Genomic DNA, 13582 nt, shown 5'->3' with positions numbered 1-13582 from the left:
GTTAGAGACAGTACCTACCGTCTGTTTGCTTAGAGACAAGCTGCCAGTCTAACAACATGCTAACGGCATGTCAGGGCGGGTTCGCACAGCGCTGCCCATCTGGAGCCTGTTGAGGGATCCCTGGGACAGAGAGGACAGTTTGATTATTGGAGTTTCATGTTCACTGCTCTCTCTGGCTTTGCTGCCAGCCAGCATGAGTGGGAGCGTGTGCCTGAGGAGGACCTGGGGCTCTCCTCGGCTTGGCTGCTGGCTGTGATTAAGGCCCTGGCTCTTAATGTTCCTACCTGTACAACACTCACACACACTCCCTCCTCCTTCCCTCTTTGCCCCAGATTTATTTAGGACACACCATGCCCCGCTGCAACCCATGCCAGGGTCTGAGCAGGTGCAGGGAGGACGTCGGAGTACAAGGGAGGTGGGACGGGAGCCAGCCTGGTTTCTTTTCTCACAGCTGCAGAAACCAAGAGTGTCTCTGTTGAGATCAATGAGGTTATGCTGATATGAACCTGAGGGCACCAACTCTCTGAGTTTGGGCTTTGCTATTTGATGGCCCAGCTGGATTGGTGGCTTTGCAGAGTAGTCTCAGATGTGCTCGAACCTGCCCTGACTGGCTTCGTTGAACGTCTAGCTGCTCCAGCTTTCCCAGACTGCTTTGAGTGTTAATTGAGTGGTGGTGCTTTCAGTAGCTCCAGGCAGTTCCCTTCTCGAGTGGCCTCCATCGTGAGAGTCCTGAGAGCTTGTCCAGAGGCACCTCGGCCTTCCCCGATTGTGGGAAGAAGTCTTGAGTCACTTTTAGTTCATGGGTCTCTGTTCCCACAAGATGCCGCCACTCATGCGACATCTGTATGGTTCCTGTCACAACAACAGCATCTTGCAGACGTGGCCCAGGCAGTGCAGGTGGGCTAGCAGGAGTGGTGACGGCCTCAGGTCTGCTCTTAGCTGATCCTGCCATTAATTGGAATAATTTCCTGGATAGGTGTCCTAACTTGCCACGTTGCAGCAAGTATCCCAGGCACAACGAAAGCCTAGCCACTGATTCTGCTCTCCTGTCCTCTCTTCCCCCCTCTCCCTGTCTCTGTCTTGCTGTGATTTGACAGGAATGTCTTTCGTAAGCTGCTTGCTCAGCCAGAGAAGGAGAAGAGCGATATTCTGTCACTGGAGGAGATCCTGGCGGAGGGGACAGACTTGCCCGACTCGGCAGCAGCTCCGCTCTGTGCCAGCCGCAACAGCAAGGCCAAGCTGAAAGCCCTGAAGGAGGCCATGTACCACAGTGCCGAGCATGGCTATGTGGATGTGACCATTGACATACGGAGCATAGGTCAGTCCCGGCGCCCTCTCCCCTCCCTCCAGGGAGGGGCTGCTGTAAGAACTGCGTCTCTTGACAGGCTGTTGCTTAAACTGATCACAGCTGCATGTTCCTCAAGTTCTGTGGAAGCAGAAGGTGATGGGGGATCTGGCAGGTTCACAGCCCATTTTGGCTTCACAGCGTACCCCACTCAGGGGCCACTGGCACTTTTCTGCAGGACGGGGTGGTTTCCACCAGCAGCTGTCTTCACTGCTGCTTGGCAGAGTGTTCAGCTCCTGCAGGCCACCTCCACTGTAAAGCACTCCACCATTAAAACATTTATTTTCTGAGGTTTGTGAGCCTCAGAAACCAGGAGCGGGGAACTGGCTTCTCGGTGTGCTAACTGTGCCAGCACGGGGCTTGAACATCATACCAGCCTGTTGGGAATATGCTTCTGCCCGTGGGAAGGGCGGCTGGGTAGCATAGAGGGGAATTGGTCTGGACTGTGTGTTTACCATCCCCGCTAATCTGCATTCAGAGAGAGACCTGGGTGCCCGGCATGCCTCTGCCTGGTGCACTGCTCCAGCCCTGGAGACATCTGGCATGAGTCGGGGCATGCAGTGGTCTGAGCAGTGGCTCACCGAGGGGGCTGAGCAGGCTAAGCACCCGGCGATGAGGGAGAGGAGAGCTATGGGGCTGCTCTCCAGGTGCTGGACATTTGCTGAAGTGGGAGGAGAAACCTTCTGTAGCCAAATGCCAGGCTTGAGTTTCCTCCTGTTCCATTCTGCAACAGCAGAAACTAGGTCACCTCCAGCCTAGTGCCTGCAGAGGTACATTAGCTCTGTGTGCTTTCTTGCTCAGTGCATGGGAGCAGTTCCCTTTAAGTTCCTGGAGAGTGGTTCTGCCACGGCAAACTACTTGAAAAGGCTGATCTGCTTAACTTGCCCAGTGCTGTTTAGGGAAAATAGTAATGATCAGGAGAGGACGTGGGGTAGCGCTTAATGTTCTAATCTGAAGACCACCAGTTTGAATCCAAGTGGGTAGTGACCAAAATGGGTTTTTTTACCATTTAATGGCTCTCCAGGGCCACATTCAAACAAATGAGCTAGTATAAATCTCGTTTCCAAAAGGCTTTTGCATCACAGAGCACCACAGCAATTACCGCAAATTGGCAGTCTCAGCAGAGAAGCTAGATGAGCAGAGAGACCACAGTCTTCTCTTAGCACTTGGAGGAGAGCCTCTGTGCATTAGGTCTGGGATGTCCTGATAACCACCAGCCTTCTCAATCAGGCATAAATAGGAATTTGATTCCTAGGGTTATTTGGCAGCTTTTGCTTAAAATCTTAAGATTAACATAACTAAAGGTAAAAAAGCAGAAGGCCACATCCTTCTCTGAAGCTGGGAATGAGCTCTGTCCTCCATCCATAGGCGTTCCCTGGACGCTGCACACATGGCTGGAGTCCTTGCGCACGTCCTTCCAGCAGCACCGACGACCCCTCATCCAGTGCTTGCTAAAGGAATTCAAGTCTATTCAGGAAGAAGAGTACACAGAGGAGCTCATCACACAAGGGTTGCCACTGATGTTTGAGATACTGAAAGCCAGCAAGGTAGGATAAATCATGTGTTTTAAAGGAATCAGCTTCGTTCCCATCCCGTAAGACACAAAGCTTGCAATATTGTTTTTGCACAGCTGTCCCAAAGCTTGTTTAGACTGTATAGGATTATTATTATTTGTATTATGTATCTCCGGTTTTTTTCACTGTGGAAGTACGGGTTAAAAACACAAGCTAATCACATCTCCTGCTAGAACAGCTTAACACTGATACTAACAATAAGCTGGAGAGACAACAGAAGCTGATGCATAGTGGTGAAATTGAAGTCAAAAGGGTCACTGCAGTATGACAAGAGATGTTGATAACCAAGCCAACCCAAAGAGTAATTTTACCCAGCTTGTTTTACAGGACCATACAACAAAGCTAATATTCATGTTTGCTTTGGATTTCTTTAACCTCTCACATGACTTTCTTTTCCCTTCATGTGGGATTTGGACTCTTAAACTTGTGGGGAGACTGGTTTCTACAAGCACACAACAGGATAATTTTTTTAAAATCTTCTGTGTGAGTGTTTGTACTTGCAGCCTCCCAGATTTATTCTTTCAGCTGACATTTTCTTAGCCGGACAAATCAGACTAACAAAACCTTTTGAGGGAGGTGCCTTTGGGTACGCAAGTATAATAGCAAAGGAGACGATCATGGGGCAGGCAAGGACAGGAAAATGTCTTACCTGGTGAAGGCTGGATAATTCCTTACAAAACTTGTTACAACCAACAATCTTTTCTCTACTGGACCCCCTGACAGTCAGTCACTCCCAAGGAATGCCCAGTCAACTTTACTGTTACCAGAAAATCATTTTAGTAATGAAAAGCATCAAAAGGATTTGATTGCTGTTCTTTTTCTCATGCACCACAATACATGTTGGCATAGTCTTCTAATTGTTTTACTGGGAAGTAAGTAACTTTTCTCACCCAACTCTATGTATGACAGCAAGGAGCAAATAATTTTTAGCACCTGCAGCAATAACCTAAATAATGTGAAAAGGGAAGAAGTTCTGGTGCTCAATACTAAAAGGTTCCAGACTTAGTACAGCTAGGGAAAGCCTACACGGATTTATTTCTTGTATCCTGCTGCAGAAGAGGGCTTGGACTACAGTCCCAAGCAAATCCTGCACATTTGTTCTGGCAATTTTTCTGATTTTTGCTCCCATGAGCCTTCCCTTCGGGATTAGTTTGTATTGGATGGGTATTTATGGAGAATATTTGAGATAGCTTTTAGGAAATCATTCCAAATCCTAGGATTTGTAGATTCCTTATTCTCAACTCGCTTGGGTTAATGTGTGTTCATCCAGAAACTACCAGCAAGGTGCTGTTTGGATTGAAAGCTGATATAAAACTAATCGTATTGAAAACTTAACGGAGATTAAGTTTAGGCCTTGTAATCTAGAATGAAGGATGGCTTTAATTGCTTTTCTGCTGGGTGGCTGAAGCCAAAGCCAATGATCGTCATTAGAGTAAGTTATTTACATAGGATTATACCTTTGCAACATGGTAGACTGGGTCTTCCAGAGTCTGTTGTAGGAGACACGGAAACAAATAAGACTGCTACCTTCTGCTTTGGGTTCACTTAAAATCTAAAATGTGGAGGGGTGAAACAACTGAAATACCACAAAAACCCCTACATGACAAAGAAGAAATCTGTGCTGATCTTTATTCCTGCCTCTGGGTCTAGGGGAGCTGCCTGTCTTCACTCTTCTTGAGCATGCATATTCACACACACACATACACTGCTTCATGTTCTTAGAAAAATAATGAATCATTCTGGGACACTGTAAGGGTTTACAAATTGTCTGCAAATGGCATGAATTATTGCACTGGTCTTGTCCAAATGGCCTCTCGCAAAGCTCTCCCAGACAGAAATGAGGACAGACTCTATGCAACCCTTCAGAAGGAATCAAAATAAATTCATTTGTAGGAGAATGAGCCAATAAAAGTTCTCCCTGGTCACTCCGTAGAAGGCAGCCGAGGAAAGCTGAGATTCAAAGGATCTTCTGTTCCCCTTCTCTGGAAGGGCTGAGAGTAGAGACTGTTCTTTATATATACCCACAGAATGGAAATCTCCTTTAAGAGGTGCAGAAGGGCCATAAATGTGGTTCACATCCCTCTCTTTTGACAGCAAATTGTAAAGCTCTGTATTTTGTAGAGCTGGGGGGGGGGGCGGGGGGGGAGTTTGATTTGCTCACATGGGCATCCTTTTCCTTGTGGGCTGGGAACTTCGAGAGAGACTATGACTCTTGCTAAACATCACAGTCTGGCCCGGTACATTTCCTTAATGAGTATTTCAGGGCAAAAAGAATAAAATAAGCAACTAGGAAGCACAGAGCCACTTAGCATTTCTTGGCTGATGTAAAACAAGATGTCCCATTTGCTACATATTGTGATGCCCAGTATATTTTCCATTCCTATAAATAGTTCCAACTCTTCCATAATATCAGAACAAGTTACAAATATTAGAATCATAGAATCATTTAGGTTGGAAAAGACCTTTACAATCATCAAGTCCAACAGTAAACCTAACCCTGCTAAGTCCACCACTAAACCATGTTCCTAAGCACCTCATTCACATGTCTTTTAAAAACCTCCAGGGATGGTGACTCCACCACCTCCCTGGGCAGCCTGTTTCAATGCCGGACAACCCTTTCAGTGAAGAAGTTTTTCCTAATATCCAATCTAAACCTCCCCTGATGCAACTTGAGGCCATTTCCTCTTGTCCTATCACTTGTCACTTGGGAGATGAGACCAACACCCACCTCTCTACAACCCCCTTTCAGGTAGTTGTAGAGAGCGATGAGGTCTCCCCTCAGCCTCCTCTTCTCCAGACTGAACAACCCCAGTTCCCTCAGCCGCTCCTCATAAGACTTGTGCTCCAGACCCCTCACCAGCTTCGTCGTCCTTCTCTGGACACGCTCCAGCACCTCAATGTCCTTCTTGTAGTGAGGGGCCCAAAACTGAACACAGGATTCGAGGTGCGGCCTCACCAGCGCCGAGTACAGGGGCACAATCACCTCCCTACTCCTGCTGGCCACACTATTTCTGATACAGGCCAGGATGCCATTGGCCTTCTTGGCCACCTGGGCACACTGCTGGCTCATCTTCAGCCGGCTGTCAATCAACACCCCCAGGTCCTTTTCTGCAGGGCAGCTTTCCAGCCACTCATCCCCAAGCCTGTAGCGTTGCATGGGGTTGTTGTGACCCAAGTGTAAGACTCGTCACTCGGCTTTGTCGAACCGCCAATTAATGAGTTGAGATGTGAAAGAAGATCTTATCCTCCCTTTATGAACAGGGAAACTGAGGTGCTTAAACAGGCAGATTTTCAGTGCCTTGTAGAATGACAATCTCGGCCTCAGAAGATGTGACAACCTGGATAAGCCAGAGAGCAATTTGTAATTTGAGTAATCTGGCCAGAGAGACTCTCCAAAAATTGCATAGAAACATCGGGCAGGTCGCAGAGTAGGAAGCACACCTTCTGCCCCCACCTTCTACTTTGCAGTGTCAGACAAAATGTTCTTGCAGATTCTCAGGCCGTGCAAAAAGGTCAGATACTACAAAAATGAAAAGATTATAGAAAAAATAACCAATACCTACAAGAACACTATCAAATACATGGACTTCTTTTTGTCTTATAGATGTTTTTTAAAATGCTTGTTCCTAGAGGGACAGATATGAGGGTTTATGTGGGAGCTCTGCCCACCAGCCAGCACTGATGCTGGTGTCCTGCAGGGTGGCACTCCACTCCCATTTTTGTGCCAGGATGCTGACAATAGAAATAAAAAGAAAAAGAAAATTCACAGGAGTCCTGATGCTGGAACACAGAACGGCAACAAAAATTGGCAAATCAGGCAAAACTGGCTGAGCTGAAGTCCCTAGTTTTATTGCCTCTCTTCAAGCTGTGAAATAAGCAGGGGAGAATAGATTGCACATCAGTTGTTCGCTGCTGTACTAAAGCCCTGGAGGAAGACTTCCAAAAGCATAAATGAAGGTTTGATACCCAGCTCCTGGTGGCTTCCAGTGGGACGGAGCGCTTTTATTTCCTTTCGTGCCTTTAAATGTCTGTATCAGCTGTACTGTTGAGAATTGGCTGGAGAGTGGAGAAGTGGCAGTATTTCCATGCTGGCGAGGCAGAGCTGTGAGAACAGGCAGAGAATCACTCTGTGGTCACTCCCCCTGCATTTCCTGCTGTTGTGCAGTGAGCTTGGGTCATTACCAAACCAAAGACCAGAGATGAGGTACTCTGGAGAAAGCAGCATCAGCGGTAAGGACATGGAGGTCTTGGTTTATGGCACTTTCCTAGGAGCAAGCAAGCTCAAACTGGGGAAGCTCTGACACTAAAACTTGTCAATGACTTGATGGTCGTGGTTTTCGGCCACCAGATGAGGACAAAAGGTGCTGCCATTTTGGGATGGATTGAATCTCTTTGGCAGACAAGCACGCAAACATAGCCTGCTATAAGTGGTTTGGACAGGGCTGCGTAAGATGAAAACTGGGCAGGCACTTCTGGGAGTGAGTAGCCCTGAGCTAAACTTTAGCTGCTACACAGAGCAGATTTGAGTCCCTCAAAGCTAGAATGACACTGGAGATCTTGTTACAGAAGAGGGATAGGAAGATGCAGCCAAATTCCTGCCTGTTGGTATCTGTGTTGTGCTCTTTGTGGCCTGGGGAAACCCCCAAACTTCTCACTGGAAGCTGTCCTTTGCCTCCAGCCAAGGTTGACGTTTGCTTTCCTGAGCTTGGCTCAGAGCTGGATTGCCCTCCTGCCCCATTCGGAGGACCGTATTTGCCTGAGGAGTGGATGTGCTTGAGGGCTGGCCACTGCTCAGAGACTGGGTGCCCCCCAAATAGAAACTTTTTTAAAAGAGCTGCATGGAGGCTGCACCCAGATCTGCGAGCTCGTAGTGCCCAAGGTGGAGCTTGCAGGTCAGCTCTTCCGTTTTGGCAGGGAGGTTCTCTTGAGGATAACGCGCTGAATGTGTGGGATGCTTCTTTGTCCCTTGTCTACGAAAATCCTGGAGCTGTTTCAGTTTGATCTTGACATTTCCACAACCTGAAGAGAGAGAAACTCAAAACTACAACCTTGGAAGTTAAATACATCTGGCCTTTGGAGGAGAGTGGGTTTAGATTTCCACTCCGGAGCTCAGCATGAGCTTGAATTGTCATTAAAATCACCCAGCTCCATTCACGCAGATGAGCCAGCACTGTTGCCGGTAGTATGAGGTTGTGAGCCAGTTTCATCGACTGCTTTTTCTGTGTACAGCAATTTATATCAGATTGTCTTTGGCCTAGTTTTTTGAGAAAAATTACAAACTTTTAATTGCAAATAATCTCTCTTACAACTTTCTCCCTTCCCCCCGTAGCATGGGTGAGGAGCTGGTATTTGCCGTTACTTTGGATGCTTTGTGGGCATGCATTGCTGAAGTGTGTGTGTTAGTCCCCATGTGCGTTGAGCGCATGTGCTGAAGTGTTGTCTGAAGCTCTGCCTGGCACTGGAGGTGCTTCACACCAGGAAAACTTGGCTAAGGACTATGAGTATTCCTGCTAGGGTATTGTCCAAGACAAAATCAACTTGAAAAGTTGTGGGAGGGGTCCTTCATTGCCCTTCCTTGGTTGCATTCTGCAGCTTTGTCTTCATCCTTTCCATCAGTAACAAGGTAGTTTATTTTAAAATTTAGCTGATTAGCGAGGTGTTGATCACACTGTGCAGCCAGGCTTTTTGAAAGAGGCAGGGAACTACTTTGCAAAGATGTTTCCTCAGAATTTAAAATTCCTGCAGTTTCACAAACTCTATAAATTGCATTGCTGCCTATAGGCAGCCGAAGAAAGCTGCAGGCATGCACAGACTCTTTTGGACGGCTGAGCTGTTTGAATAGCATCCATCAGTCTGGTGTTGACAATTATTGAGAACAAATAACAATTCAAAACAATAACCAGTTTTTAAAATTACAAAAGGATTCAGGCTTGTGGGTATCTTGAGAAACCTGGCCTGTATAATTTAAAAGCTAAAGTACTCTTTCAGCAGTGACTTAGCCACCTTGAATCCAAAAACTCTTAGAAAGTAAAGTTTGGGATTTTTTTTAATATGTCTTTTCAGAAATAGCAGCATGTAGCCTCTGTCACAGATGCAGTAACTACTGAAAAAAAATTTCACGTCTCCAACAAACAGAAAGCAGCGGGAAAGGCTGAAATGCCTGCCTGCTCTGTTGCAGCAAAATGTTCAGAAGCTGAACCTTGAGATGGGCATCCTGTTTCTTTATTGCTATGGTCTTTCTGTCTTTAATTCCTCTAAAACAAATGTCAGGAGAAGTTCCTCAGAGAATGGCAACAGACTCAGCTCGTGTGTCTGCTGTACAAGTCCAGGCACGGTGGTCAGCAAACATCAGCTTTCCCCCTAGATCTGCACGTGACCTAGAAAGTGACACCAGAAGATGAAGGCGCTAGAAAATTCCCCTTTTTGTCCCTTGCTTTACAATGGGCTGAAATGAATATTTAAGATGGGCTTGAGTGAAGCTGTGTTTTGCTGCATGAAGCCAGACCACCCTGTTCCGCAGGAAGGTCCTAGATTAGAGGGGAGAGGTGAACCCTGTATGGCACATGAGCAGGCACTGGGTCATGCTCAGCTCCTAGGGGAAAGCCCTCCCTTTGGAGACTGCTGTGCATGTTTCTTTTGCCTGGAGACGGATCAGGAAAGACCGCTCTATGGTAGGTGAAATTTTACTTCTTTATTTAAACTGCTTTTCAACAGAAAATTGAAGTTTTACTATAATGACAGGTTTCATTAGAATATTTGTTCTCCACATAGTATTTTACCTTTCTTGAAAAAATTTGACACCTAAAAATGGAATATTTTGGCTGACAACTGAAATACTTTGAAGAAAAATGTGGACTTTCTGCAGAGGAGACAGGCACACCAAAACCTGCACTAAAAATAACCCTACAGATGTTCCAGGATGCTAAAGTGCCTGCTTACAGGTCTCATGGAGTGGCTAATGCCCTCTGCGTGTCCGCTAGTGCCCAGCCTGCGCTCAGTGATTGATCTTTTGGTTGGGACTTTGAGTGATTTCTTAAGGCAGGTTTCACTGTTCTCAAGTAACTGCAGCGATCTGTAACATTGCCTGTTGTCATTTGTAGTACTTCTGTGTCTAAACAGTTCAGAATAATCAGGATGCAAGTTATCCAGAAATGTACGTCGTGCATTCTCCATGTGAGATGTGAACACCAGGTACTGAGTGGTGTGTTAATAACAGACTGTTAACCCTGTCTCATGTTTTCATAACGCAGATTCAGCTTTGTACTAACACAGGTTTGATTTTTTTTTTTACCCTCTGTCTGCCTTCTAAAATGTTTCCCTGCCAGAGGCAGGAGCCGTTTCTTCATTTACAATAAATAAATGCCATGGATGTGACACCTGCCCTTTTCTGGGCTCTCACCCAGGGATTAGACTGTGCCCGGGGATCTGAGCTTTTTACATACAATACACAGCTGTGATATAAAGAGCCTTTTGAGAGGGAGGCTTGGCAGCTTTCCCAGAAGCTAACTGAAGGGTCCATTTGTGCCTTACCTGTGATTAATTCTTTTCCGTTTGTATTTGCAGTGGAAGGACTCGAGCCCAGCACTAACAAAACCCATTTTGTTACTCAGCTCACTGCCTCTGACTGAATCTCCAACCTCTGGGGCTTCCCTACCTTTGCAACTGTTGACTAATATTAATTATGTGTATGCTGTTTAATCATCTAGGAGTGACCCTCTAAAGTGGCATTTAATCAGTTTTGAGGCAGCTGGCAAAGGTGAATTGTGTGAGAGGACAGTAGCAGAAACACCTAGACAAGGAAGGGGTTCAGAGAGATGGCGAAGAAAGTCTCATAGAATTTGAGTGCTCAGGGCTGGGGGTCTGCGAAAAGCCCTCTCTGTCGCTTCGCTCTTTATCAACTCTTTCTGGGAAGAGGGGGGTGTAAACAGAGGAATAATTCAAGGGTGTCCTAGCATGTTGTGGAAAGAAGCTCATGGATGAGTCCTCAATGGGCTTGGGGTTTCGTGAGACTCCACCGCTGCTGGAACAGCTGCTGGAGACTGCACGTGAAATGGCTGACTAGAAACAGCACTTCTGCCACTCTTCATTTAGCAGAGAGCTGGGTTCCTCCAGCATCCACAGGACCAGGGAGAGAAGAGACACCGTTGCCAGCGCCCCTGTTCCCTGAGCAGTGTGGTTTCTCTGCTTGCTGGGGAGATGTGTATTAACAGGCAGACACTGAGCCCAGAAGAATAAGTGTGTTACTTTTCTGCCTAATGCGGTGAGCTTTTTGTTTTGGGGCTTTGTGGTAGAGGAATTTGAGGGCCTGGCACACTTAGGTTAAAATGGCATTAATGGGGCTGAGCTGGTGAGGGTGACATCAATAGAAGGAAAACCCAAAGTACTGCTTGGGATTTCAGAGGCAAAGAAAAGCAGCCTAACTTGTTACCACTGTAGAGGGCAGCCACATGGAGCTATAGACCAATAAGGAGAACTGAGCAGTCCAGAGAGATGTGGTGTGGGAATGGGGGACCCTATGAAAAAGAGGCAGCTGAAGCAAAGTGTCATCAGAGAAGAGCAAAACGTTAGCCTAACTGCTGAATCCGACCTCAGTTTTCCCCTTGAGAGTTAGGAGCATAGCCACCAAGATGACATGTATATTCCACAGGTACTGGAGAAAACTGGCTATGTATTTCCCAGCTGTGTCTGGTACCTCGTAGGACCACATCCCAGAGTGGCTAGGCTGGGTTGAGCTGGGGAAGCTGGAATGGAGCAAGCTCTCCCAGGGTATGTGCCGAAGTCTGGAGGAGCCTTTCTTGAGTCCTGCCACAGACCTTCATCAGAGGGACATTCAGGAAAAAATACACCTGCACTCCACACCAAGGTCTTCACCTCTTTTCAGATCAATCGACTAGTCACCTCTGCTACAGCAACTTGAAAACGTTCAGGTTTGCTTCAAAAGAATTTATGAATTCCCCTCACAGTTCAAGTGCATTCACAAGGAGTGGGGAATTCCTTTAGATCTCTGCTGAAGAATGCTTTTAAGTCAGGAGACTGCTTGTATCTACAAAGCAAAGTTGCTTGCTCACCAACCAAGGCTCTGCTGGAAGCACCATCTCCCTCAGAAGATTCACTGTTGTTCCCTGTTCCCTCATGTCTATCTGTAAACTACCCCATGGCTAGGTAAATATTTTTATTATATCCTGTGCCAAGCTTTCTTCACCCTCCCACGGTAAAATATGCACATTGTCTCCCTTTGCAGATGAACGCCCATGTCTGAAAGGAAGCTGGCCTTGCTCCAGATCTCAGCCTTGCACATTCTGGCACAACATTTTCCAACATCAAACTGTAGCAAGAAAGCAAACATCAGTTTGCTCCTCCAGTGTTAATATCGCCACCCACAACTGCTGCAGCGAGCTCTTACAGCTGTTCTTTCACAGTCAGCTGGTAGGGTGGTAGGATAAACAGAGAAAAATTATCCAGCTTGGTGCTTACATGGGATGGACATGGTAACCAGGGCAGCTTCTGAGCTTCCTGGTGTGGGAACTTTGTGAAGGGGAAGGTTGAATAGGCTGGACATGTCCTTCTCTCTGCCAGAGCAATGCTGGTGCCCCAGGCTGTGTACTCTTGCAGTTGTTCCCAGTTCCTTAACAGGCAGTCCAGCTCAGCCTCCTCCAAGAGCAGGATTTGGCTTAAAAAAGCCAATTTTTTTCCCCAGTCGTCCAGTTGCAGATTGTACTTTTAACAAAGCATCCCTTTTCTCTCTCCTCCTCACTGCCTCTTTCTGCCTGGTTTATTGGTAAAGCCAGCAGAGGCTCTGCGGAGAGCAGATCCAGGGCCACAGCCCTGCGAGCTTGGCTGTGTGCGGGGTAGCGTGGGAAGTGGGCTTGCTTTGCTGTAATAGCTCACCGCTCCCCTCCCCGTGTCCTGGGGAGAAAACTTGCTGCTGTTTGTTACCGATGACTCTAAACGAGCATGTGTTTCAGCTCTCTAGCTGAGCAGATTTTTTGGTCTTTTGGTGGCATGTGTTGTAAGTATTTAATGTTATTGACAGAAGCCAAAGGTCTCCAACTTCCTCTCTGCCAAATGAGAGCAGTGTCCTGCACTAGAGTTCTGAAGCTCTGCAGTGCATTGAGCTACTGTATGTCTGATGGCCCTGCTTTCTTTGATGCACTGATCCTAAGATCTCTTTTCTCTTTGTCCCATCTCTATTCTATGTCTTAGGGTTTTTAAGCATCTCTCATGTGAACGTATCACATCTTGAGCTAATTAGAGCTTAGTTTACAGCAGGTTTTTCACAGTCTTGTGGGCAGTCAGTGGCACGGTGGCTTTATAATGGGCTTGTATCTGCATACCACAGGGTTTGTGCCCCATTGGTGACCCAGAGAGCTGGCAGCACCTCACCTGTGTAGGCAGGCTCCCATGGGGTTGTCCATGTGCGCAACCTGTTCATCATGCTGGTTGGAGTTATGAGCAGGGATCCCCTTCTCACACCTGTGTGACTGGGGTTGGCCTGTTCTTCCCTGGTCTCGGTGGACCTGGATGTCTCAGTATGTGGTGCTGTGGCTTGAATCAGTGAGTGAGACTGCCGGCTCCTAACGAGGCGCTGGGAGGTCGATACCCAGACTTTCCATCGGCGCATTCCCATGGGCTCCCCTGGAAGGAGGAGATGCATTGTCTTTAT

At 47.0% G+C, this 13582-nt stretch overlaps 1 protein-coding gene across 3 annotated transcripts in view; it reads left to right on the top strand.

Moving 5' to 3' along the window:
- Positions 1 to 13582, top strand: part of ABTB3 (ankyrin repeat and BTB domain containing 3) — a 177319-nt gene that overhangs the window by 149932 nt on the left and 13805 nt on the right. For all 3 annotated transcript variants that reach the window (XM_059816041.1, XM_059816040.1, XM_059816039.1), the window contains 2 exons: positions 1098 to 1318; positions 2714 to 2892. In XM_059816041.1, coding sequence (XP_059672024.1) covers positions 1098 to 1318; positions 2714 to 2892 — 400 coding nt within the window. The remainder of the gene's footprint in view (positions 1 to 1097; positions 1319 to 2713; positions 2893 to 13582) is intronic.

The sequence above is a fragment of the Gavia stellata genome, chromosome 4 (genome assembly GCF_030936135.1).
Source record: "Gavia stellata isolate bGavSte3 chromosome 4, bGavSte3.hap2, whole genome shotgun sequence".
NCBI lineage: Eukaryota > Metazoa > Chordata > Aves > Gaviiformes > Gaviidae > Gavia > Gavia stellata.
This window is presented reverse-complemented; position numbering and strand designations above follow the sequence as displayed.